Source organism: Embiotoca jacksoni, unplaced genomic scaffold (assembly GCF_022577435.1).
Source record: "Embiotoca jacksoni isolate LCO1_2020_lvr unplaced genomic scaffold, fEmbJac1.0.p SCAF_31, whole genome shotgun sequence".
Lineage (NCBI taxonomy): Eukaryota > Metazoa > Chordata > Actinopteri > Embiotocidae > Embiotoca > Embiotoca jacksoni.
This window is the reverse complement of record NW_027185383.1, coordinates 3815741-3840284: the sequence shown is the minus strand read 5'-3', so window position 1 is coordinate 3840284 and position 24544 is coordinate 3815741. Positions and strand designations below refer to the sequence as shown.

Below are 24544 nucleotides of genomic sequence, written 5' to 3'. Positions count from 1 at the left end.
TATTTTTTTAATTATTTTTTCCTCTCACTCTTACCTGAACTCTGGCGCTGAGTCGCTCTTCAGTCCATAGAAGCCAGCAGACAAGGTGAGCAGCCAGTAGGGCACAAACATCCCGTGTTCACACTCCAGGTACGGTGCCGACCACTTGATCTGGTTTTTGTCCAGGAGGTAACTTACACTCTTGAGGCCCGACGCCTCCGGGACTCTTCTGTGCACGTGTGGTCTCCTGCCGTCCCTAAACTCATTAAACCAGTCCGCCTCCGGACTCCTGCTCCTCAGGTGACGGTGCGCCGTGCTGGAAAAGTCCTGCAACACCACCTCCTTCTCGGTCCGCGTCGCCTGGAGGAAAACATGGGGCCCCGGCTTCGGCGTGTCCGTGTGTAAGGTTACCACCGCCCGGTGGATTTTGGGGTCCCCCTCGAGGATGCTCTGAACCAGCGCGTGGTACCAGTGGATGTCCCTTCGGAGGGTTTGCTCGCGGGAGCTGTTGGCTTGCAGGATCATATTCAGGAAGTTTGTGGCGTGCGCTACAGTGTCCAGGATGCTGTGCAGGGAGTAGTGCGAGGCGACGTGCAGGCCGCCTCGCAGACTGCTCAGCTCGTACCTCCGCGAGCAGTTAACCTGCCTTAGCGCCGAAGAGTCCCCGGTGTGCAGGAAAGCGGTCACCACCCTCGGCAGGTCCTCCTCGATCTTGTGCGCCACTACGGTGCGCTGGGTGGCTGGCGGCGGGTAGAAGGTCGGGTGGTGGGGCGGCTCCCGGTTGATGTTCTGGGTGCTGAAGACTGGCGGGTTCTTATCGTCACGGTCATTATCCGACCACTCCACATAACCGTAGTTTGATCCCAAAACGAGCCCCGTTTGCAGGAGCAGCGGGACGATGAGGAGAGCCATCGTTCCTGGTCACAGGCGCAGAGGAGACACCGTGGGCACTTGGCAAAGTGTGGCGAGCATCACCAAAGCCGCTCTCCTTCTTCTGCTGCTCCAGGGGATCAGAAACACTTTAAAAGGCACACGTCTGAGAATGTCCTAAATTTTATACCCACGATCTAAAATACGATAACCGAGCCCCCACTTCTCCTCCGTTCATCTTCTCCCCGCGCCAGAGAGAACAGACTTTCTCTGCAGCTCCGTTTTTAAAACACCACAGTCTGATCCAAACAGCTGCCCAGACACCTACCAGAGCCTCCTAACTCATAAAAAAAAAGCAACACGGACTCCTCTCCAATCCACTCACATGAAGCGACAGCCGGTAGCTCAGCGACTGTTTTTTTTGTTTTTTTTTACCGCCGCACGGAGAAATCCATGTGAGAGCAGCAGGGTGACGAGGAACGGAGCAAATTGTTCTTGAAGTTCCGTCCCTCCCAATAAAACCCTAATAGGCCACCTGAAGTGTCGCCCACCGGGTTTTGTGGTTGTTTCCTGCTGCCAGTCTGCCGGAGGTGGGCGGAGCGTCGAAAAGACGGGAGCTGTCCGGTGCTGAAAGTAGCGGCCGTCGGAAGAAACGCGAGGTGGTGACGCCTGAGGAGGTGTCTTGAGTGAAGAAGATGGAGGAGCACACTAGAAATAGAATGAAAATAAAATAGAATACAACAGGAAAGTGGGTGAGAGGCGAGCAAGAGACGCACACATGTATTAATAAACATATTTGCACAGAACTGTTGGCAGAAATGTCCAAAAGTATGTAGACAGCCAAACATTACATAACTAAACTAAAAACTAACATAACTAACTATAAATACACTCCAACTGCTTCACATTTCCCATCATAGTTTATCATTAAAATGAGGTTTTAATACACTTTCCAGAAAATGTACCAAAATCAAGCATTACTCTCTCACATAAAAACACTATAAACTAAAATAAGTGCAGCAGTAAGATTCAAGGAGCCAGAAACCAAACCGCAACTTAGCTGGTGCAGAAATAAGTGTCTTGAGTTGGAAAAAAAATTTGAAGGCATGATTGGACATGTATTTTCAGCAGTGTCGTAAGAGGTCTTTGTAAAAAAAAAAAAGAAGAAAATCCACAAGACAGCTTCAGCTCAGCTTGAATGATGTTGCCAGAGTCCTCACTAACACCAATAAAGTGAAACGCATCACACCGGTCCTTAAATCACTGCACTGGCTTCCTGTGTGTCAGAGGATAGGTTTTAATTACTCATCGATAAAGAACTAAAGGTCTTACTAAGCATCCAGACCTCTCAGGCAATCGGCAACAGGTCTACTCAGTGAATCCAAACCGAACAAGGTGAAGCAGCTTTTAGCTTCGATGCTCCCCACCTTTTGTGGGTGGAAAAAGAAGTCTTAGATATTTTACTTTAACTCTTGAAAAATGGTAAAAAAAAAAAAAAATTGTTGTGTTTATATTTTTGTTGAGTGTATGACTATATGTTGTAACATTAAGCCCTTCTTTAATTATAAAAAGGGGCCTATCCCAAACCATAAAATAGTCCCGGATCAAAAGGACACAAAAGATCAGACCCAATACTCACATAGACATAAATACAGTAAATGTAAACAATGGAGGTCACGGCGAGTAAATGAGTGAGCAATCCAGAAAGACATTTCATGAGTCCATCTGCTGTTGATTATAAAAAAAAAAATTTTTTAAATGACAGAGCTGTTTATGTCCGTGCGTCTCTGTGTGTCTCTGTGTGTCTCCATGTGTCTCTGTGTGTTTGCACATGTCCATCTTGCTCAGCTCTGACATTTTCCAGGGCTGATTAGGAGGCAGCCCCTGACTGTAAATGGGCGATGCAGAGTGCAGTTCGCCCGGGGTGACTTGCAGGCCGTTGCCATGGCAGTGAGAAGGTGACGACGCAGAGATCTCCCCATGCTCTCCGCTGCAGCCAGCGCTATAGTCTGACTGGTCCTGCAGCAACTTGTACTACAGTGTACACACTCACCGATCAGCCTCATATTTGCACAGGATGCAAAAGACAGGCATAAAAGGTGGATAACTGGTGACAGCACAGGATGCTAGTAAATCACTTTCATTTCTTTTATACATTTGCTTAAATGACTCCCGGCCCCATCGAAAGAAAGGTGTTAATGTGATGAAGATGCTAAATTAGATGAAGGAGAAGAGAGAGTAACAAGTGAAGAGAGTCAAAGAGAGGAGAGACTGCACAAAGTGACTGCTCCTGCCCTCTTGTTTCGTCTTCTTTTGCGAGCTGCACTGCCTCCCCTGGTCTGATGAATATTTGATAGGCATTAGCTGCTTCATCTGCATGCTTTACAACTTGGGTCCAGACCACCGCAACATTGGTATAGGCTACTGAACGAGCCGTTCTTTTCACCCACGCTCTCTGTTCTGCTCTCTTCAGATTTTCTCCAAAGAGAGCATAGGAGGGAGAATAAAAAGGCACAGGAGAAAAATGGTATTTCCTCTGATGCTTATTTTTCCCTCATGCCGGAGTGTGTTTTGCTGCTGCTGGACCCATGCAGTGAGCAGCATTGGAACGAAAACAAGTGAAGTTGGAAGGTGTTGGGAAGGTGATCCGGGCTTAGCAGATGATTTTACTTGAGAAATGTGATGTTTTTACAGGTGTGTTATAATAAAAGTCTATAATCAAACACTAGATGGAGAGGCGCGGGAGACAGACATCAAAAAGCATCCCTCACAAGTGTATGAATGTGTGTTTTGTGCCTCGAATCTCAAGAGAAAATCACGTATTATATTGACAAGAAGTTCATTTTCCGACATTTGAAATCTTGAAATCATAGAGTCATCTGTCTTGAACCATATCCACTATATAAAATTTGAACATTAATAGGTGTGAATTATGGAGTGTATATGACATTTTCACAGATGCAGTTTACTGTCATAGCAGCATCACCTGATATTAAAGGCTTCACTTTCAGTCACATCCCTCCATCTGTGCTAATGTGCCAGTAGAAGCTGTCAGGAACATCAAAGCTCTACGTGGGAAATGTTTTTACATTTTGGTTGCTGTGCTAGAAGTGCAGTAAGGATGCTGAAACCTGTAGTCACTTATTGTCTTTATGAAGTGTGAGGATTGAAATGGCTACTCGCATCTCTTTCTTTTGACAGGTTGCCTTGGAATCGGCAGGTGATTAAGACAGATGGAAGGGAAAACGATAAAAATAGAGACATTTAAGGGGAAAAGGAAATGATTCTGTTAACTCTATAACGTTACTGTAAAGACCCCCTTTCCCACCCCAGTAGAATAAGTCACAGTAAAACATCCTGGCTGTCAGATCAACTGCAGCTGCTTGATAAAGATGAAAAAGGCAGCCAAAAACTGTTCCAGCATTAATTTCTCAAGGTGCACTCTACCAAAGGAAGAAGGATTTCTCTACTGATGCTTGTTAAAAAAAAAAAAAAAAAAGATCCATCTAAGATATGAGGGCAAATATCTGATGAGTGGCCTAAAGGGGTAGTACAACTGGATCTTACTAAATTCAATGTGATGGTGAGGATTTCGCTTGTTTTAATCTAATAAATTTAATAAAGGAGGAATGTTCAGTGTTGCCATTGGTGAATATGTTACTTCTCCTGCCTGTAAGTCTCTCAAGGCTGAGTACATCATCTGGCCTCCAGACTGAATAAGTCTGATCTCCTTTAGTTAAAACAGTATTAGTCCAGTTGAATATTAGTTTCATAACAGTTTTCTTACAGCAGCTGGAAGTACTGTTTAAACTGACTAGGCATACTAATTGTGCAACAGCAGGGAATACTTAATTGCTAATGACATCATCTCTGTTTTACAGTACTGCACAGGTGACTTAGAGTTAGATAGCAGATGTTTCCTCAGACAGTCCATTACTTAAGTTTCAGAAACTATGGAGTTGAGTAAAAATGTGCTTTCAGATAACTTTACAAACTTGTAGTTGTTACAATAGTTCACTGGAAGACAGAGGTGACCCAAATGCACAACATGCAAATTGCATGTTTTACTGACAGTTCCTGCAAGTTTCAGGCAAAATCCACACATGACAATGACAAGATGGAGACCAATGAACTTACACAGCAGAGCTAAGACATGCAATGATCTGACAACTGAAGGGGGAAAGGCAGAACTATATACTCAAAAACACTCGGCACATTTGGCATCGACATCTGTTCAAGGTGATCAAATCAAAAGTGGTCAGCTAGAACTACAGGTATGAACGCACCCAGGACGCACTGAGCCGATCTGCTCAATCCACCTACAGAGGTGGCCTGGGACACATATTCGCACATTATATTGGCACTGTTCACGTAATGCGTCCTGGGCCACGTTGGCAGACTGCCTGCTGAGCTGACGTACTCGGAATAGGCAATAAAATGAAATGCAGCTCTCGGTGCCACTTTACTGTGCTCATATCTGAACTGGTGCTTCCATGTGTCGCCATCATGTTACAGCACGTTCTTTACTTTTGAATGTTTTTTCTCTCTACTCAAACAGTTCTTACACTTGAAGATATCTGCCTGCGCTTCTTCATATTTTTATGTTCCTATCTCTTTTTCCCCAAAAATATCCTGTGTGATTCTGCCGAGCGCAGCTGGCCCGTACAGAAAGTGATTTACCTGCAAACTAGCAGCTATAAAGCAGCTGTTTAATGATTTAAAACACAGGCTGCATGCGATGCTTGTTTCACCAAAGACTCCTCTGGGTTTAGCTTCTTTTTTTTGTGTCCATCTTGACTAATCTCTGACACACAAGACCCCCTCACACAGTTTATTTATTAACCACAGCACAGAGCCCAACCATCTGGAAAAATGTAATAATCTGAGGCAAACTGATCGAGTCTTAGCGGTTCAGGTTGGGAATTACAAACTTGCATTTTTACAAAAGTGACCCACATTTTAAATAAATTTTATTTCTAATAGATGGCGCATTAAAATGAGGCTGCGATGATCAAAGATGTCTCACTTTGTTAAATGCCTGTAGCTCAAACAGCTCTCCTCCCATATCTGAATGCATTCACGTGCTTGTTTATTTTTTTGTGATAAACTTGTTCATTTAAATATCAAGCAGGGAAGTGAGCACTTACTTAGAGCAGGGCACTTGTGATTGTTAATGCTAGTTGTGCCTTTTCCCCCCCAGACTGCTGACTGGCCAATGAGACAAATAGTGACCACAAGAACTGGTGGGGGAAAAAAAGCACAAGGACAGGAAGTAAAACAGAACAGACACAAGAGGTGAAGGATTTCAAAGTAAAACAGAAAACCCAACTAGCTAAAAGGCAGTACTGTGACTATGTGAAATTCAGTGACGTATGACATCATGCATTAATCGCCAAAAGTTCCAAAATGACCTAATTATAACCCCTACTGGGGGCATTTGTGAGTGTGAATGTGACTGTGTGTGTATATGTGTGTGGATAGGTGGTGGTGTATCTGCCATGACAGCCTCATTTACATTTTACCCACAGATGGTGTTACAGCCTCAGCTCACTGCATCTATGTGTTGTTTCAGAAAGTATTCCCATACTGTCCCTGAGGAATTGCATAGGCAAGTGACAGTGCCAGATATTTTCTTTAGCTGGTGCTATGGGGATGCACAGACACATTATTTAGGGTTTTCCATTATGCGGATGTTTATGGCGTAAACAAAAGTTTAACCAACTCAACACAAACACACAAGCACAAACGCAGCTGCGATTTAATACTGAGCTAAACACAAGGCGAAGATGATCAGCACGAGGAACGTAGATGTAATGTTCACATGCCTGCCAACGTAAGCACACCTCTGAATATACAAGTCAACGGTCTTGCCATAGACAGGACATAGACACAAACAGCAGCAACAGACTCAGGTGTGTGCACATTTCATTTTCAATATGATTCAACAGTATTCTGCTCCACACACATTGTGTTAAATGAATGAGCGTGGCATAGAGTCAGATTTTGTGTCTCAGCCACCAAATGCATTAAAGTGATAGCAGGCAACTGAGGGGGGAAACAAGCACTTACCATCAGACATCTTCATGACAAACAATGAGTCTGTTGTTGTGGTTGATGGCTTTGTTGGTTTTCCAAGGGGCCCTGTTCTCTCTGTTTACGCGGACGTTTATGGCGTAAACAATAATACGATAACTGTACACCCACTTTGTTCAAACAAAACTCGCGCCCCGGCAAACAGGAAGTGGAAGTCAGCTTAAAATATAAATGCGCCTGCGTCCATTGGCTGAATCAGGTCACCTGGGTTGGTTTTAGTTTTTAGTTTTAGTTTTATTTTGTCTAAAATTAATCAATTTGCTTTACTGATGGAGCAACTAAATTTTCAACTCATAATGGTATTGTCATATTATCCAATTATTATTATTATTATTATTATTATTATTATTATTATTATTATTATTGTTATCAAATCCAACCTGCAGCCCGCGGGTGGATACGGGCCGTTTGAAATTTTCTATGGCCCTAATTCCTGTGTAGATATTGTTTCACTGTTCTCATCTTTAACAAATATGGATATGGACCTGCTATAAGCACCTTATTGTTCTTATTGTAGAATTGTTCTGGTTGTATCATAAACTGGCCCATCATTTTTTTTTTTTTACTTTTCAATCTGGTTGAAAAATGTTCATACATAAATATTTGTGAAAACTACGCACACTCACACCCAGCAAGCACACACAAACATCTCGTCTGTTTGGTTTCCTTATTCATTGCACGAGCTGGCTTGTTTACACATCTGACTCACATACTGTAGCAGTGTTGTGGTTTTTTTTAGTCAAATGAGAAAATGCTGTCTTTGCTGCCATCTGGAGGTGCAGCTCTAAAACCATGGAAAGGCTGAGTGGATAACACAATGACGACACATGTGGCTGTTTACCGAAAAATATATGACCCACTGACTCACTCAACAATTCGGGGTCAGTTTCCAAAACATACTGAGTTTGATTAGATTTGATTGAGGCAATTATTAAGCCTTATTTTCTAAATCTACGGACGACAGCGTCACCTTTCCTTCAATGGTCACGTGCTCCTGCTGTTAACTAATGTCTCAAATCACGCACAGTTGCGTGACTTTGTGTTACACTGAGGAACAGATAAAAGGGGGCAAGTCCAAAACGACCTTTTTTTAAAAAAAAATTGTATTATTATTATTATTTTATTATTGTATTTCATGAATATATGTCACCACACATTTATTTTTTCACCCGACTCATCCAGACTGGAGTGTTTTCTGTGCATTGACCGAACCCAACATTTCCGACAGCACCCAAAGGCAGCGTTCGTGACGTCAGAGGAAGGGGCGGTGTCCGTTAGCATTCTTGCTGTTATTGAAACACAAGCGGAGAACGTTTTCCGCACGAGTGAGCGTCACGTAGCCCGACTCACATCGTAGTTAAAGAGGTAATGTTTGACATTTTCATTTTTGACAGTCTCGCCTTTCAATTTCAACTCGTTCATGACGACCAAGGTCGCAGTCAGTCTGACTTAGAAGCGGTTAGTCAACGTTAAACCAACACCTGCCGTTGCGAGGCGCTAGTTAGCTGGTAGCGGCTGCTAGTAAAGGCTAGTTAACGTTTGTTAACTGCGTTCATATCTTGCTGAGACATCAAACCTGAAGACAAGAGAGTCCAATCATGAGGATGGAACTTATCTTCCAGTCTATCTCTGTTTTTAACACGGTTTATATCCAAATATTATGAAGAAACTAGATGACGTCACGTCAAGCCGTGCGTACTAAACGGCAACAAACCGGTTAGAGCTGCTTTGATCTTTGATTTTATATATATATATTTTTGTTTTTGTTTTGATGGTACACATTTCTTACTTATTTAAAGCTGCGTTGCCTGAAAGTTTGTGTATTTTGACTCGTTTCTGAACAGTGTTTCCGCGTCGCTCCTCCAGACGAGCAGCTTGAAGACTGATGGAGTCTCAGAAGGTCAAACTGAACCAGACCAACGCGCCTCCTCAGAAAGACGCCTACGCCAGGCTCCTCGGGCAGCACCGCAGCAGCAAGTTCAGTTTGTATCTGGAACAATATGCCAAGGACTCCTCTTTTGAGAGGGACGGGAACGGGCCGAGTCCGCTGCTTAAAGCCCAGAGTGAAAGGCTGAATGTACCACAGAGGAAAAGGGAACAAGCACCGAACGATTTCTCCGATTCAAGCGACTTCTCCCCTTCCTCTGTGAAAAGCAAAGGAGAGGAGAGTTCGCTGTCCTTGTACATGGAAAAACTAAGCATTCGCAACGCCCAGCAGGACTGCGAAAGGAAGCAGGGCGTGTCTGACAGGCAGCGACGGGGACAGAGGAGGGACACCGCCACCAGCCACGATGGAGACATCGAGTCGGGCGAGGAGCTCAGTTCTTTGAAACCTAACGACGCCAAGAAACACCAGAAGTCGCAAAAGAAAAGCAAGGACTCCAAGAGAGATGTTGCCTCCGTGGACACCGACTCATTTGCTGGACTTCCGCATTCCCCAAATCAAGCCGGTACGAGTGGGCAGGAAAAAGAGACGACGAAGAAGTCGAAGAACAAACTCCTGCCGAAGCCCCAGGAAGAGGAGAAAAACAGAGGAGCGGTATTGAGGTCTGGAGTTGATGCTCAGATGTCAAGGCCCAAATCCCCTCATGGCAAAGACAACAAGCTGCAGCAGCCCCGAGGTGAGGCGTTGCTTAGTTTTTGGTTCGCGTTTCGGCAAAACAAATTGTACATGGTCATTTATGAGGGAATAAATCACTGAGTTGTTTTGTTTTCAGCTTCAAATGTCAATTCTCCCGCTGACAAGAATAAAAACAAGGGAGGCAGAGGATCAAAGAAACTGGTGTTTGAATCCTACATGACCACTGAGGAGATTTCCCATGGGCTCAAAAGGGGAGAACTCATTCAGGTATGAGACTGAAGCAAAATCTTTATTGTGTCTGGATGAACTTATACAAGGTGATCAAAGGATGTGGTCTTGTAAGTTTTAGAATTTATTCAGAATATTGTAAGTAGCCCTGGACAACAATTACTAGAACAAGTATTTATTTTGTATTTACTGTATACAGACAAATACATAGAACATTATTGTGGTTCCTAAACAGTACTCCGGGTACAGTAACGTGTCATTGTGAAGCAGTAATTGGCACATTAATCAGTTTTGGTCATTTCTTAGACTTACATGTTTTTCTCAACAGGGACAAATAAGAATCAACCCCAAGAAATACCAGGAAGCTTTCATGCCATCTCCTGTAAGTTAGCATAACTCTCCTTCAATCGATTTCTGTCCTGCTAACTAATCCAGAATGAATTGGACATCATGCTTTGCTGCCTCAACAACTTACCAGCTGGATTTTGTAAATTGGTATTCTTGTTAACATCCATCTTTACATCAAAAGTCAAAGACAGGCAGGAGACAAATCATTTATTTAATGTTCACAGGATGACACGTGGGATATATTTCTGGATGGGATTGTCGCTCGCAACAGAGCGCTGAATGGAGACGTAGTGGTGGTGCAAATACTCCCTCGGGAGCAGTGGAAGGTAAACACTTCTCTATCTATACTGTTCATTTAAAGATCGGCGCTATTTTTTGTTAAGATATAACAGAAGATTCCATTTAATCCATATTTCTACATAGAACAGTAAAACATATCAGTAGTGAGTGTATCAGCAGATGATGTGTGTTTGTTTAGGTTGTGAGGTCAGACACTGACTGTGAGGGGTCCAGTGAGTCTGAGACCCCGAGAGAGCAGGTGGTGCAACCACCACAGAAGAAGACGGAGCGCACCCCAAGGCCTGATGTTACTAGGGAGGACCAGTGTAGCGACCAGGATGAACTCATCAGCAAACACCAGAGTATCACTCTCACAGGTAATGTGACGAAACAGAGAACATAGCAGCCATTGCGAATCATAATACAGAAACGGTGGTATGAAATTATAATGATTCTGTTGTATTTATAATGGTTAGTAGACTCTGTGTCGATATGTTCATTTATTGGTCTGAATAAAGTATAAAAGTACAGAAGAAATACAAATAAAAACACTTGTAAGTCACTTATTTAGCAGGTCTATTAGCTCAGTTGTAAGTTCAGCTAATACATCTTCATATTTTCTTTCATCTGATGGATTTAGGGGGACCTCTTGAAGACCCCTCAGCCCGACGGGCCAATGGGGAGATACTCCAAAAGACTGCTAAAGTGAGCTTCCTGCATTTCTGTTTTGTTGTACTTCTTACTCACGCATTTGATTTTTTTTTTTTTACTCTGAGAATTTCCCAGAAAACAGAAAAACAACCACTCTAATGCAGAGTTAATTGTCCTGGTCATCATGAAGCATTACAGGGTGATGATCAAAGGGTTTTATATGAGTTTACTGTTCGAGTAAGAAGTCAATCAAAACACTGCAGACACATCCTTCTTCCACAGAATGTAAATCTTTTGTAAAATGTGACAGTAAATTGAGATAATTTTACTAAATTCTAAGAACACAAGGTACATCCAAAGAAATGAGAAATACAATTTGGATTAACAATATCCTAAAAGTTCTGCTTGTTCTTTTCAGCAGCGTGTCACTTGCTCTCTTTTGCCTGAATATTTAAAAAAGAAATTTCAAAGCCATCACGCCTACTTCCCTTATCGTTTGTCTACCAGGTGGTGTACATTGTTGAGAAGAAACACTCAAGAGCTGCGACTGGCTTCCTGAAGTTCCTACCCGACAAGCCCTTCGCCAAGTTCTCCCCTGTGGACCACCGGGTGCCACGAATTAACATCCCCCTGGCCGACTGTCCGGAAAACTTCAGGTCCCGGCCAGACGACTACACCAACACCATGTTCATCTGTCGGATCACCGACTGGGCGGCTGACAGCAACTTTGCAGACGGGTGAGTAATACATTTGAAGTTGAGTATTTCCCCTGGTTTACTGCTTTCGGGGGAAGAGGGTTGGATATTATACAAAGAATTGTTTACTCTAGTTTTACAACTGTGCTGTCTCTCTTGATGTTTCCCCACAGTCGACTTGCTAAGACACTGGGTCAAGCTGGAGAAATTGAGCCAGAGACAGAGGGCATCCTGACAGAGTACGACGTCGATTGTACCGAGTTCTCAGACGAGGTGTTAGACTGCCTCCCTAAGAACCTGCCCTGGACCATCCCAGCTGAGGAGATGAGGAAGAGGAGAGACCTGAGGTTGGACATTAGAGCCCAGTCATGTTTATGTACAGTGCATCTGGAAAGTATTCACAGCGCTTCCCTTTTTCCACATTTTGTTATGTTACAGATTCCAAAATGGATTAAATTCATTTTTTTTTCCCTCAAAATTCTAAAAGAGGAAAAAAAAAATGAATTTAATCCATTTTGGAATAAAGCTGTAACATAACAAAATGTGGAAAAAGTGAAGCGCTGTGAATATTTTCTGGATGCACTGCATTTCTTTCTGTTGTCTTTGAGTGGGAGTTGAGTTACATACAGTACTCTAGCCTGCTAATACATGACAGCTCATATTCTTACAGATATCTGAGCACTACACAGTGTTTTGCTGATAATTTAACAACGCCCTGTTTATGATGTTTAGGAAGGAGTGTATCTTCACAATCGACCCGACGACTGCCAGAGATCTGGATGATGCCCTCTCTTGTAAACAACTCTCAGATGGTAAATTTCTGTCAAACGCTCCTATTCAACAATGACTTTTGATTAGAAATGGTCGATGATTAAAATAAAGGATTGTATGTAAGTATACTGAGTAACTGAGTGCAGGCACGGGAGTCAATTTGAGCGTTTAAGAGGAATTGTGTCACTTGTAATAATCCAAGATGGTCACATTCACTTTTGGCAAACTGAATAGTTAAGCATAAAGTCATACAAACAGTGTCGCCTCTTCAATATTATTTATCTGGAAGTGAAAGCTAGACCTGTGTTTGACCCTTTAAAATATAAGCTGACACCGTGGTGTTTTCACCACCAGATGACAACAAAGAGTAGTATTTGATGTCTTAGTTGAAAATCAAAAAGCTTTGACTTCAAATAATAAAAATGATATTCCGTTTGTATTTTTAACCCTTTCATGAAAACAATATCTCGTTTTTTAAGCCATTTGGGGAGAGTAATTTTGATAATGAATTTAAAAATGCTTCCTATCTGTATTCCATGTTCGCCAACTTCTGTTTGTAATGCGATTTTATACCGTAGATGTGTGTTTGTTTTGTTGTTGTGTTTTTCAATTTGGTTTTCAGGAACAATTTTGACAGCGAAAAATTATTATCATTATTATTTTCAATATGTATGAAGGCTGCTCTCAGAAATCTAATGAGCGTGAGATGAGCTGGTTGGGTTTACTGTGATCTGATCTGATCTGACGCCAATATGTGGGATTAAAAAATAGATTTTTAAATGTGATTCTGCTCCCACGAATTAGACTTTCAGACTGACTAGCAATCAAACACTGGTTTGTGCTTTCTCAAAACTTTTGTCATATCTTTCCGTGGGTTTGTGTTTGTTTAATGGCAGCGTTGGTCATTACAGTGTCCAACATTATATTTATAACACAGGCAACTTTGAGGTGGGAGTCCACATCGCTGACGTGACTTATTTTGTGGAGCAGGCCAACGCTCTGGATGCTGTCGCCAGCCAAAGAGCAACTAGTGTGTACCTGGTTCAAAAGGTGAGTGCTCCTTGACACTATATCACAAGCTTATCCGACCAATTATATTTTGGGCCTTATGCAACTTCTTTTTCTTTTGTTCATGTGTGTCACTATTTCTGATTTGTAAGTGTGTTATTTTACTTACCTGACTCTAGATTTCTCTGTGAATATATCTCGCATTTCTTTCTTTGTTCTGAATCTCCGTGTTTGTTTTGCCTTCCTTCAGGTGATCCCCATGTTGCCCAGGCTGCTGTGTGAGGAGCTGTGCAGTCTGAACCCTCTCACCGACAGACTCACTTTATCTGTCATTTGGAAAATCACACCCGAGGGAAAGGTTTGTTCATATATAATTAACAAACATGTCAGAGCTGCACTCAGTAAACAGTAGGAGGATTAAATTGTCTGGCGGGTGAACGATTAAGCTGAAATGGTCTTTCGATGCTCTTAGCGCCACTTCGATTTGTATTTTTTTTGTTAGGGTTATTTTGTCTTTCTTCTATCATCTGATCCATCCATCTAATTCCTCTCGTCCACCCCTCAGATCCTGAGTGAGTGGTTTGGCCGCTCAGTCATCCGCTCCTGTGTGAAGCTGAGTTACGACCACGCTCAGAGCATGATCGAAGCCCCTGAGAAGTTGTTCTCTGCTGAGGAGCTTCCTCCCATGGACCCCGTGCACCCTGTTGACGAGATACACCAAGCTGTGCTCAACCTGCACTCCATCGCCAAGAACCTCCGAGCTCAACGCTTCTCAGGAGGAGCTCTGAGACTGGACCAGGTTTGTGCTGGTTTTACGTTTTTGTTTTTTTTTCAGCCATCTTTTCTGTGTTTGCAATATTATTTGCAAATTGAGCAGGAAAATTACCCAGCTTTTCGAAGGGTTTAACAAACATCAGGAAAAGCTTTGTCAGAACAAAAGGAAGAAAAATACTCTTAATATCACTTCACTGCAAGTTTACTTTTTGCCTGCCATGAGTTAAAGTCGTTGGGATATACAGTATAGAAAATGCTGTAATTATGTTTTATATTGATTTTAACTAGCCATGAGCTGGAAGAGATTTAATGAGATCATTTGTACTAAGGTCATATTATCTCAGTCAGTTTTATTGATGTATATCTGTGTATTTTATGATTTTGTTTGTTTTTATTTATTGTTTCAGATGAAACTTTCTTTCACGCTGGACAAAGAAACAATGATGCCTCAAGGCTGCTATGTTTACCAGTACAGAGACAGTAACAAGTGAGTTTCAAATCCTCGTCAGTTGAATCCGTGTCTGTATTATTTCTTTATTTTTTTATATGACAGATGTATAGTTTTTTTTCGTTGGAATGTGTTTCTGCATTTCTCTTAACTGCTTAAATATCATTCCTCCAACATCAGTATTCTTCACTCTTCGAGCTGCTTAAGGGCATATCGTTCAGAAATGTTTGATACTTGCACTGATACGATACCTTCACTGCAGTACTGGTTCTTGAACGGTAGTTTCTTTTACTACCAATTTAAAAAATAAAAAAAATCCATTTTAACAAAAAGAAAATGACATTAACATAGAAATCTTTAGTTTTCATGCAGTTTAACCCAGGTTGTGTCTGTTGCTACAATTCATGGATGTCTCCCAAAAGATAACCGTTTTGAAACAAAAATGTATGAGAGCGGATTTAGCCCAGGTATTGACATTATTAAAAGACAAGGGATTTTTTTTTTTCACTACTCAATGGTATTGAAACAATTCTTTCGGTGCTATAAAAGTATTCAAGTTTGGTATCCAATCTGAGACTGTTAACCGAACATGCGTAAAACTGTTCTCCAGGTTGGTGGAGGAGTTCATGCTACTAGCTAACATCGCCACAGCCCACCACATTTACCGCAAATTCCCAGAGTTGGCGATGCTCAGGTGCCACCCTCCACCGAAAGCCAAGATGGTGGATGAGCTTCAGGAGCTGTGCGAACAGTTGGGAATCGACCTGGACCTGTCATCTGCTGGAGCGTTGCACGTCAGTACTAATAATGCTGATGTAATCCGGTGTCTCGTCAAAACCGTTTAACAAACCTCTTTAGTCTTGTGGCACACTGAATTTAAATAGTAAAACGCACGAGGTTTGAGTTAGCTGTGCTAAATCAAGTTACCGAACAGGATGTCCTAATATTTGCGGTCTCTTTTGCGTGATACACAAATAAATACAAATTTGTTGATGATAACAAGGGGTTAAGATTTTAGTGGAGCTTTTGTGCTGTATAAGATTTTAACTTTGTGTTTCTTTCTCTCACCTGGGTATGTCGCTCTGGTTCTAAAGCTGTATATAGCTGTATATCTATATAGATATATATATATATATATATAAATATATATATATACATAACGTGTATATATAATCACAATCTCCATTCTACTTCTTCAACATGCAGAAGACTCTCAATACCACTCTGGGTGACGATGAGTATTCCAGTGCCAGAAAAGAAGTCCTCACCCACATGTGCTCCAGACCCATGCAGGTTAGAGCTCAGTGTTTCCCATTAAAACATGTCAAATAAGAAACCATAACAAACATCTTGGAGGAGGGAGGGGGGGGTTAGCTCTGTTTCAGCATTTGTCCTGTGCAGTAACATTTGTACGTTATGTGGTGTTTCCCAGATGGCGTTGTACTTCTGCACAGGTGTACGTAAGGAGGAAAATCTTTTTAAGCACTATGCCCTGAACGTTCCTCTCTACACACACTTCACCTCACCCATCAGACGCTACGCTGACATCATTGTGCACCGGCTGCTGGCTTTTTCACTGAGTAAGTATCTTTTCTACAAAAGGCTCTCAGACATTTATACAAACGACAGACGGCTTCTGTTAGAAAGACGTAGGTGTTCGACAGGAGAGGAGAAATGCACAAAACAAAACGGCCTCCGATCTCGCTCTGAGTTAATGCATTGTTTGTCCTGGCCCGTGTGTGTGTGTGTGTGTGTGTGTGTGTGTGTGTGTGTGTGTGTGTGTGTGTGTGTGTGTGTGCGCGTGTGTGTGTGAGAGCTCATTACCATCATTACTGGGTTGTTGTTTTTTTGGCTGGTGAAAGTTACAGGAGTACATAATGTAATATGAAATATAAACACAATGATGGTTGTTTATTTATCATTATTGACTGTCATCCATTTATATGTTTAAGGGCTTCTGGATTAAAAAAAAAAAAAATCTCAGTTGCTCATCATTTCAGCTTCGTGCACGAGCTGCATGTACAGTCCATCAAAGATATGGGGGTGTCCAGTTATCATTCATTATGCTTGATCTTGATTTCTTCTTTATATTACTGTTTTACACACCGTTGTACTCATTATTTTGGGTGCCGGCCTGATAGCGCAGATCTTTTGATAGGAGAAGTGGGTCAGTCCTGTGTGTTTCTATTGTGCAGTGTGTTTGAGATCAGAGCCGTGACACACATGGCCAGTGCATGCACAGCCGGCAGCACTGCCCCGTGAGCGAGAGGCACACCTCCCTCTGCATCCAGTCTGTCCACTGAGTGACAGAGAAGCTAAGTGCTGTGTAACAATCAATTTCTCCCTGAGTCATCATTTTACATGAAACCAGCTTGGAAATGGTTAAACATGTGGTCTTTGTTGGCTGTGTTTCAGTCACTGGTCCTGTTGTCTGATAACAGAAACAAAAACAGACGTAAATAAGAACAGCTTAGTTGGAAATTAATCTGTGTTAAAGTAGAGTGTGTGTGTATATATATATATATATATATATATACATATATATACAGGAGAGAAGTCCAAAGAGGAGCCCAGAGAGAACAAGTTGGAACGGCGCAAAAGGACAATTTGCTGTAAACTGCCAAACCGTAACAATAAGTCGCTCTTTGACGGCAGTATGAAAAATCCATACAGTTCCTGTGTGGTTGTGTGGTGTTGTTACTCCTACTGATGTTCATGTGTCTCCTCTATATGTTTGTATATAGACTGTGGGCCTCATTTAGGACTGTCAACAGACGAAGTCCAAAAACAGGCATCTCACTGTAATGACAAGAAGACCGTGTCCAAGCGAGTCCAGGAGCTCAGCTCTGAGCTTTTCTTCGGAGTGTTTGTGAAGGTGCGTAACCAGATCACAACATGCTAACAACATGCTAACAACATGGGACCGATGGAAACATTCAGTTTTGTTTTCTTTGTTATTGGTCATGAATTTAACAAAACATTTTTCATGTTACTCTTACAGTAAAAACTTGACCGACCCGAACATTTATGATTTGTTTGTGAAATGTGGTTTTATACACAATGTACAGCTCCCGTTTGGATGTGTGATCTCAAAAATAATTTTGAAGTGTTGGGGAGTATTTCATATTTTCTCTGATCTTTAAAATGTGTTTCCTCTCTGCACCTTAACTACTTCATTTGGTCTTATTCTGTTATTACTAAAGCTGTCGGGACACGATGGTTCGGAGCAGGTGATCATGATGTTGGATTGCATTCAGTGTCCTCCTCAATTGTTCAGCAATTTAACAACATTTACACTTTACACATTAAACTATTCATAACAGCAGTGATGTGAGTTAGCCACATTTGTGGGAAAAAAAAAAAAAAGTAGGTTTACATCTGCTCATCCTACAGAGAAGCAAGAGGGCTGCTGGTCCTCTGACCAGGGCGACTAGCATGAACAGCAGCAGAGCTTCTCATTGCTTCCTTTAAAAAAAAAACTATATTTAGATTTTTTTATTTTTTTTTATCCTGATTATTTGAAGTTTGGTGTCAAATGTTTTGTCCATTAATAAATGAGTTTAGAGCTTTTGCTGCTCTTTAAATTTGGATGAGAGTAATGTGATGAGTGGTTCACTCCACTTGTCTCTCTCCTTTGCGTCGTGTCAGAAACACCGAGAGCAGCGGACAGGCAGCATCAACGTCAATGAAACTCTCCCACTCAGTTGAAAAGAAACAGCTGCTCAGAATAGTAAATAGCCAGTAAACAACATAACACTGCGTAACAGGATGATGACATTTTCTCAACAAGTTAGCATATTGTCATTATCACAATACAAATTGTTCTTATATTTGAAATTATATCAGAACTATCCTGAATGATACGATAAGGAAGACTTCCAGGCACCAGATTTATAAACTGTTTACTGTTCATCATTTTGTCATCTCATCTGGTTTGAATGTAACAGGTGTTCATGCATACGTCAGTCCCTCTGTAGGTTTTAGGCCAAAACCGAATTGTATTTGATGAATGCTTTTTTGGTCTGTTCTCCACAGGAGTGTGGCCCGCTGGACTCTGACGCCATGGTGATGGGGGTGCTGGATCAGTCCTTCGACGTTCTGGTTCTCCAATACGGAGTTCAGAAACGCATCTACTGCAAGGTCAGCGCCGATAACTCCATTTACAACATTGTCACTCATTATATATTTGTGCATATTTGTTTTTCAGCTGCAAAAAAGACACTTTATTCAAAGCTATTTTGATTTCAATTAAAAAAAAATTTAAAAAAAAAAATCATATTTTTAGTTATTGCCTTTTTACATTCTTTTAAATGCTTAAAATCTGATTTTTATTTATTTTTTTACTGTTTTATTATGTAGTTGATATAATTAGAGATATTCCTTTGGCTGTAGATGACTCTCAGTTTTTACAATTATTGACCAAAGATTTTTAAAAAATAAATAAAACAACACAGTCCAAACAAGTCGACGTCACAGTGAGGAGTCTGTTTTATTAGAAACCGTTTAAAACCCATTTGTTTCCACCTTCAGTCTATTGCGGGCCTGAACTCATTCCACCATCGTAAGGTGGGGAAGAAATCAGAGCTGACGCTGGTCTGGACAGCACAGGATCCAGAAAGTCCCCCTGTTCAGCAGGTGAGAACCATAAACACTGAACACCTTTTTTTTGTTGTTATGGTATTCCCTGCCAGTAAGAAAATGTAAATATTATTTAATATAAATAGAAATGTAGAAATTGATTTCAGCTCACAATTGTATAGCTCTTCACTGGGTGATCATGTATTGGAAAGATCTTCAAAACAACGGTAAAATGTGATCAGTCCGTTTCACGTCGTGTCTTATAGATTTGAGATTGTTGTAAAAATAATTAACAGCATAAGGATAAAAAAACAAACACATTTATTCGCTGATGAGGAGACCAGCTAGCTGTGGTTAGGAGTGTTAACGTCTTTGACCCAGCAAGTTGACCAACAGTGTAAAATAACATATTTCTTGTTTGTGTTTCTAGGAAATTTCTATCTTCACGTTAGTGGAGGTGCAGCTCAAAGCGGACAGTGCTCCTATGAAATACAGCGCAGTGCTCAAGAGGCCCGAGGACAGCGCATCATAAACACTAACACGCACCTGTATTCTTTTATTGAGTGATAGAAATGACATATAACAGATGTGTAGCGTAGAAGCAGTATTACTGTGATAAGCACGTTCACCAATCAGATCCGAGTCAGGTTTCAATTGAAATTCCCATTCTGCGTATCGGTCTTAAAGGTTTTATTTTTTTGTATGTTTTTTTGAACCCGCTTGCTCCAAATTACCCACACACACACACACACATGATTGCTGTCCATCTTCATAGGTGCAGTATATTATATACCTCTCGTTTGGGTTCATTCATTTCTGAAACATGTGGGAATTTATAGAGTTGCATCATCTATCCATCACTAGAATACGTTATATTTATTATATTTAACATTTAAGTGAAACCTGGGAGGAGAAAAAAAAATTGAACTCTACCAAGATATGTTCTGGAAAGTATTTGACTGCAATGAAAATTATATAGTAATTGGTTTAAAAACATATTATTCATTCAAAGCCTGAACAATTTTGGAGTGTGGATTTCAATTTGAGTTTTGGTTCAGGTCTGATGGTGAAAGAACCAAAGCAGCAATGAGTATTATTTTGCTGTTGATTTATTGACCTAATGAGGTCAGTTTAAATGTGATATAATTGTGGTACACAGTCTATTGTGTGAAAACTGATATATTTTTTTTTTTTTACTATTTTGAGTTTGAAACCTGCAGTGCGGAACTTTTGACAACGAGGATGATTACAAAAACCTCTGTTCACACATGCTTATCATAGACTAAAGAAAAAAATGTATGGATTTTGGCACCAGGTCTAAAAAGTGAAGCCAAAGCGGAGATGCCTTAATAGTCCACAAGGGGCTAGCTCCACTAAACCTTTGGCTCCAATAAGCTCAAAACACACACTCAAAACTTCTCTCGTCGGCTAAGTCGATACGTTTTATGTCTTTATGGTGTCATTAGCTTCATTCACTCCCTCTAATCAGTTCCCTGGTGGCCCTTCTGAAAATATTTCTGTAATCGGTTAAATAATTAGCCTCTAAGTGAGGTAGGTTTTGGGGTCGTACCTGGTTTGACTGACACGCCTGGGGTGAAGAACAGGTTGCTGGCAGAGGTGGGCGGGGCATAGTGTTCTCACTAAACTCCACCCTCTCCTCCAAAAATACTCACTTCGGGCTCGAAAAACCGAAGATCGTGAAAAAATGCCAGACTCGTGACTTCAACATGGCGGTTTACAAACCAGTGGGTGAAGTCACGGTGTGTTGCCACTTCGTACCTACATCATAGACTCTGCCATAACCTTGTCTGTCGCCACTGTTAAGGCTGTTTTTTTTTAAGTTGTTCATTTTACTATCAGAATTTGATCAAATGAGTCCGATAACGTATGGAAATTCTAAAATAGCTTCATAATTGATTTATTTGATCCCCGGTGAAGTTACCATAGGACTAATAAGCATTAATTTGGGCAGCGCGGGAATGTCTCTCCAGACACCAGATGTAAATACTCAGTGTACGGTGAAATACAGAGAGGTTTACCTGATAGTGAAAGGCTTAATTAGCATCGTGTGAACTCGTTTCGCAGGGCTTGAATGAAACAGACATTCATTTGTGTGTAAAAGTCTTGCACTACAGGTTTGATATTGACTCACTTCCTAATATTAGATTGAGGGGAGACCCTCAGTGTGTGTTTTGCCAAGCAGCAGAGTATAAAACAACACTGAATTGGACTTTCTTTGACTGTTTCTGGTGGTTTTAACTTTACTTTAAGGACTTTTCTTTGATTTATAAGGGGATCTTATGGATTCAGTCTGAACAAAGGTACATGTGTTCTGTATATAGTGTCTTAAGTCAGGTCAAAACTTGGTAGCATTGCAATGACTGGAATGGGAATAGTTTCAGAAAATGGTTGGCCATCAACCATTTTCAGCAGAGGTGAGAGCGTCATGAATTTTATGTTTACTCGTCTGCGTGGGAGTGTTTTCAACTGCTGTTTGTGTGTTGTTGTTGTTGGTTTTTTTTTTTGTTATGCTCAGATTTGATTTGTGCAGCAAAAATACTTAACGGACCTCATTAATGGCAAATGTGAATTTCTGCCTCAGTTTAAAGGAGCAGTGATTTAGAGACATCTGGCGGTGAGGTTGGAGACTGCAACTAATTCAACACCCGACTTACCCTTCCCATCCAATCTACAGCGACCATGAAACCCATGAAAAGCTTGAAAGGCCCTCCTGGACTCAGTGTTTGGTATCGCGCTCATTCTAAGGGAACGAAAACACACTGAACCTTTAATCAAGCGGACGAAAATGTATTTAATAGGGATTCAATTCAAATGGATCTGGGCCCGCAACTTTCTGTTACCTGATCCACTGTTTCTCTCTTAAGTTCTCGTTTATCTGACTGACTGAACGGTGCCATACATACATGTCTTACAGATTAGCTGCCACATCTGCACATTTTTTGGAGGCCTTATCCATTTTTGTTTTGACAGTTTTTTAGGATTGAATCATAATTTTAAAGCCACCTGCCAATTTTTTTTTAAGTTATTTTTATGACATGGACTGACGGCATTTGACATGATGTTTAGGATTGAAGTAGTGAGTTGAGTAGTAGAACAAAGCAACTACATTGATTTAGGAGGGTGAGTTTCTGGGATTAAAAAGTCACATTGAAAAACTTGCAAATGCCTTTGACTCAAAAAAGAAAATTCAAATATTTCTTTGGATCTTGCAAAGTTGTATTGTCACGTGTAACTTGGGTTCTGGTCAGTATTTATCTTGCATTTACTGTGTACTCTGTTGTACTTCCTACAGAGCTTTTGTCTGTTGAAAAATACATACATGACCTCTAAACTGTGTTGTTGTTTTTTTTTTAGTTTCCCTGAGAACTGCTTTTACCAGAACTACTTTTTGGTGATCACTGAAGAGGAGGATTATAAAGTCTACCTAAACACGCATTAGTCATTGATCGTGGCTATTTGTGACGCACCGGTGACTCTAATTTACGACACTGGCAATGCCCTCCACTATTCAGTTTATATGGTGAATACACGCAGATAATCTCTGTTGTCGCCAAGGTGTGTCTTCAGTCAGTCAGTGATAAACCAGCAGCATCACAGAGCAGATAAGGAAACTTAAGAGTTATGTCGCTATCCAACAGTTGATTAATCTGCCTTCAGAAACTACAGGTAGTTCACATTTCACACCTTTTCCAAGAGAAATGATTTGAAATGTGGTTGCTTGTGTCAAACATTTGTGTCCATTGTGTGAACAATAGTGGAGCATTTAGCTGTTGAAGAGTCACGTATTTCCTTGAGAAGTAGGAAAGAAGATGAGGGCAGAATGTGAGTGACACAAAAATGACTTTATTTTATTGCTGATGTTGCTCCATATCTGATGTCTAAATAGCCATACCACTTTTTTTCCTTAAAGAACTTTCTTGGCCAAAAGAAATCCCTTATTTCAGGTTTAAATAGTTTGGAATAATGTGTGTTGTTGTTGTTGTTGTTGTTGTTCCAGGGTCATTTTTCAGAGATGGACAGTTCCAAACCTCAGCTCTTTCAAAACGGCAGGTTTATATGGATGCGTTGCCACAGTAGCAATGTAATGTAAAAGCAGCAAAACGCTTAAGGCTGCTAACAAAAGCCATCATAAGCTACTGATCCCACCATACTACTGCAGCAGTAAACGGCCAAGGAGTGTTTTATTGCTTATAAAGCCACGTTTTGTCTTTTTCAGTATCGCTTCCAAACGAGAACTGCCTGCTGCTATCACGTCAAGACGTCATTGCCTGGGTTCCACCTTGTCATTAAGAATGTAGTCAAAGATCAGGTTGATCAATCGGGGCAGGAAGTTTTAAACTTTAGATTCCACGTCATGAGCAGCTATCGGACATGAACCACACCACGATTAATCACACCAGCCATGTTGAACCGACTTACAGTATCTGTGGGAGGTTACCCAGCAGCACGCGTAGCAGCAGTGACAAAGTGCTGTGTTGGGTTTCTGTTCTCTTCTTTAACCGGCTTGATTGTGTTCCTTATAAGAGCTGAACCTACTGACCCCACAACTAATGGTTTTATTTTACAGGAATTCAAGTTTTATCATGGTTTGAAACTCAACTTTTAACCTGACAAGCAGGAAACAATTAACAGTTAAATAACACCTGAAAAAAACAGGTCCTCATTTAAACAATGAGCAGTTTTATCTCGTATCTCCAGCTTTATTGCCGTACAGCCAGTGAGATGCTCAGCTCTCTCCTCCATGCCTGAAGCGAGGTCCAAAGGTTGCTTATAAATCAATTACACCTCAGTGACCCTGGTAAATCCACATCTAGGGCATTTACATGATGTCTTGTTTAATATCAATACACAGGGGTGATTGTTTTACAGTAAGACTGGAGTTCATTTTTAACTGCTTCCAATCAAAGTATTTCACATTTCACCATCAATCCTTTACCACACGTTACTGTTAATAAAGTTATGACATCAGCACTACAGGAGTTATCTCGATGCTGGAAAAACTCCCCTAAAAGCCAAAATGGGATCAGCGAGATCAGGAAGACAACCCCTCAATGTCACGACAGATCTTCACCTCCGTGCTTGTGATTCATTTTTCTGCCTCTTCCTTCCCAGTCCAAAGTCAAAGTGCCATAAAATCTCTCAGTCAAAGCAGAGCTGGGGTTTTTTCTTTCCTCACACGGAGACAGGTTCTCTCGGACATCAAGACAAAGACGAGAGAAT

The 24544-nt window shown here is 41.2% G+C and overlaps 2 protein-coding genes across 3 annotated transcripts in view; one reads left to right on the top strand and one right to left on the bottom strand.

The window, feature by feature from the left end:
- The window catches only part of LOC138207302 (metabotropic glycine receptor-like), a 73636-nt gene extending 72123 nt beyond the window's left edge, over nt 1–1513 (bottom strand). Inside the window, exon 1 of the mRNA XM_069164439.1 lies at nt 35–1513. Within this exon, the coding sequence (XP_069020540.1) occupies nt 35–891 (857 nt within the window). The 5' untranslated portion in view covers nt 892–1513. The remainder of the gene's footprint in view (nt 1–34) is intronic.
- Nucleotides 1514–8207: 6694 nt separating this feature from the next.
- On the top strand, nt 8208–22655 carry dis3l2 (DIS3 like 3'-5' exoribonuclease 2). Of its 2 annotated transcripts, none has more exons than XM_069164440.1 (21): nt 8208–8307; nt 8787–9563; nt 9660–9790; nt 10080–10133; nt 10324–10425; nt 10578–10755; nt 11019–11083; nt 11537–11766; nt 11898–12071; nt 12457–12536; nt 13433–13545; nt 13754–13861; nt 14069–14302; nt 14685–14764; nt 15336–15519; nt 15932–16018; nt 16158–16305; nt 17470–17600; nt 18761–18865; nt 19256–19360; nt 19734–22655. In XM_069164440.1, the coding sequence occupies exons 2-21, from the start codon at nt 8828–8830 to the stop codon at nt 19833–19835; spliced, it is 3147 nt and encodes a 1048-aa protein (XP_069020541.1). In that variant the 5' UTR covers nt 8208–8307; nt 8787–8827; the 3' UTR covers nt 19836–22655. The 2 variants fall into 2 exon arrangements, with proteins under 2 accessions (XP_069020541.1, XP_069020542.1); XM_069164441.1 differs by lacking the exon at nt 8208–8307 and adding an exon at nt 8328–8658.
- The last annotated feature ends 1889 nt before the right edge of the window (nt 22656–24544 follow it).

What these genes read in the sequence shown, in the direction of transcription:
- dis3l2 (XM_069164440.1), top strand. Translation starts at nt 8,828, where the DNA reads ATGGAGTCTCAGAAGGTCAAACTGAACCAGACCAACGCGCCTCCTCAG. An exon ending in CAAGCTGCAGCAGCCCCGAG is followed by an intron (nt 9,564 to 9,659) that starts GTGAGGCGTTGC and finishes TTTTGTTTTCAG; the next exon opens with CTTCAAATGTCAATTCTCCC. An exon ending in AGGAAGAGGAGAGACCTGAG is followed by an intron (nt 12,072 to 12,456) that starts GTTGGACATTAG and finishes TATGATGTTTAG; the next exon opens with GAAGGAGTGTATCTTCACAA.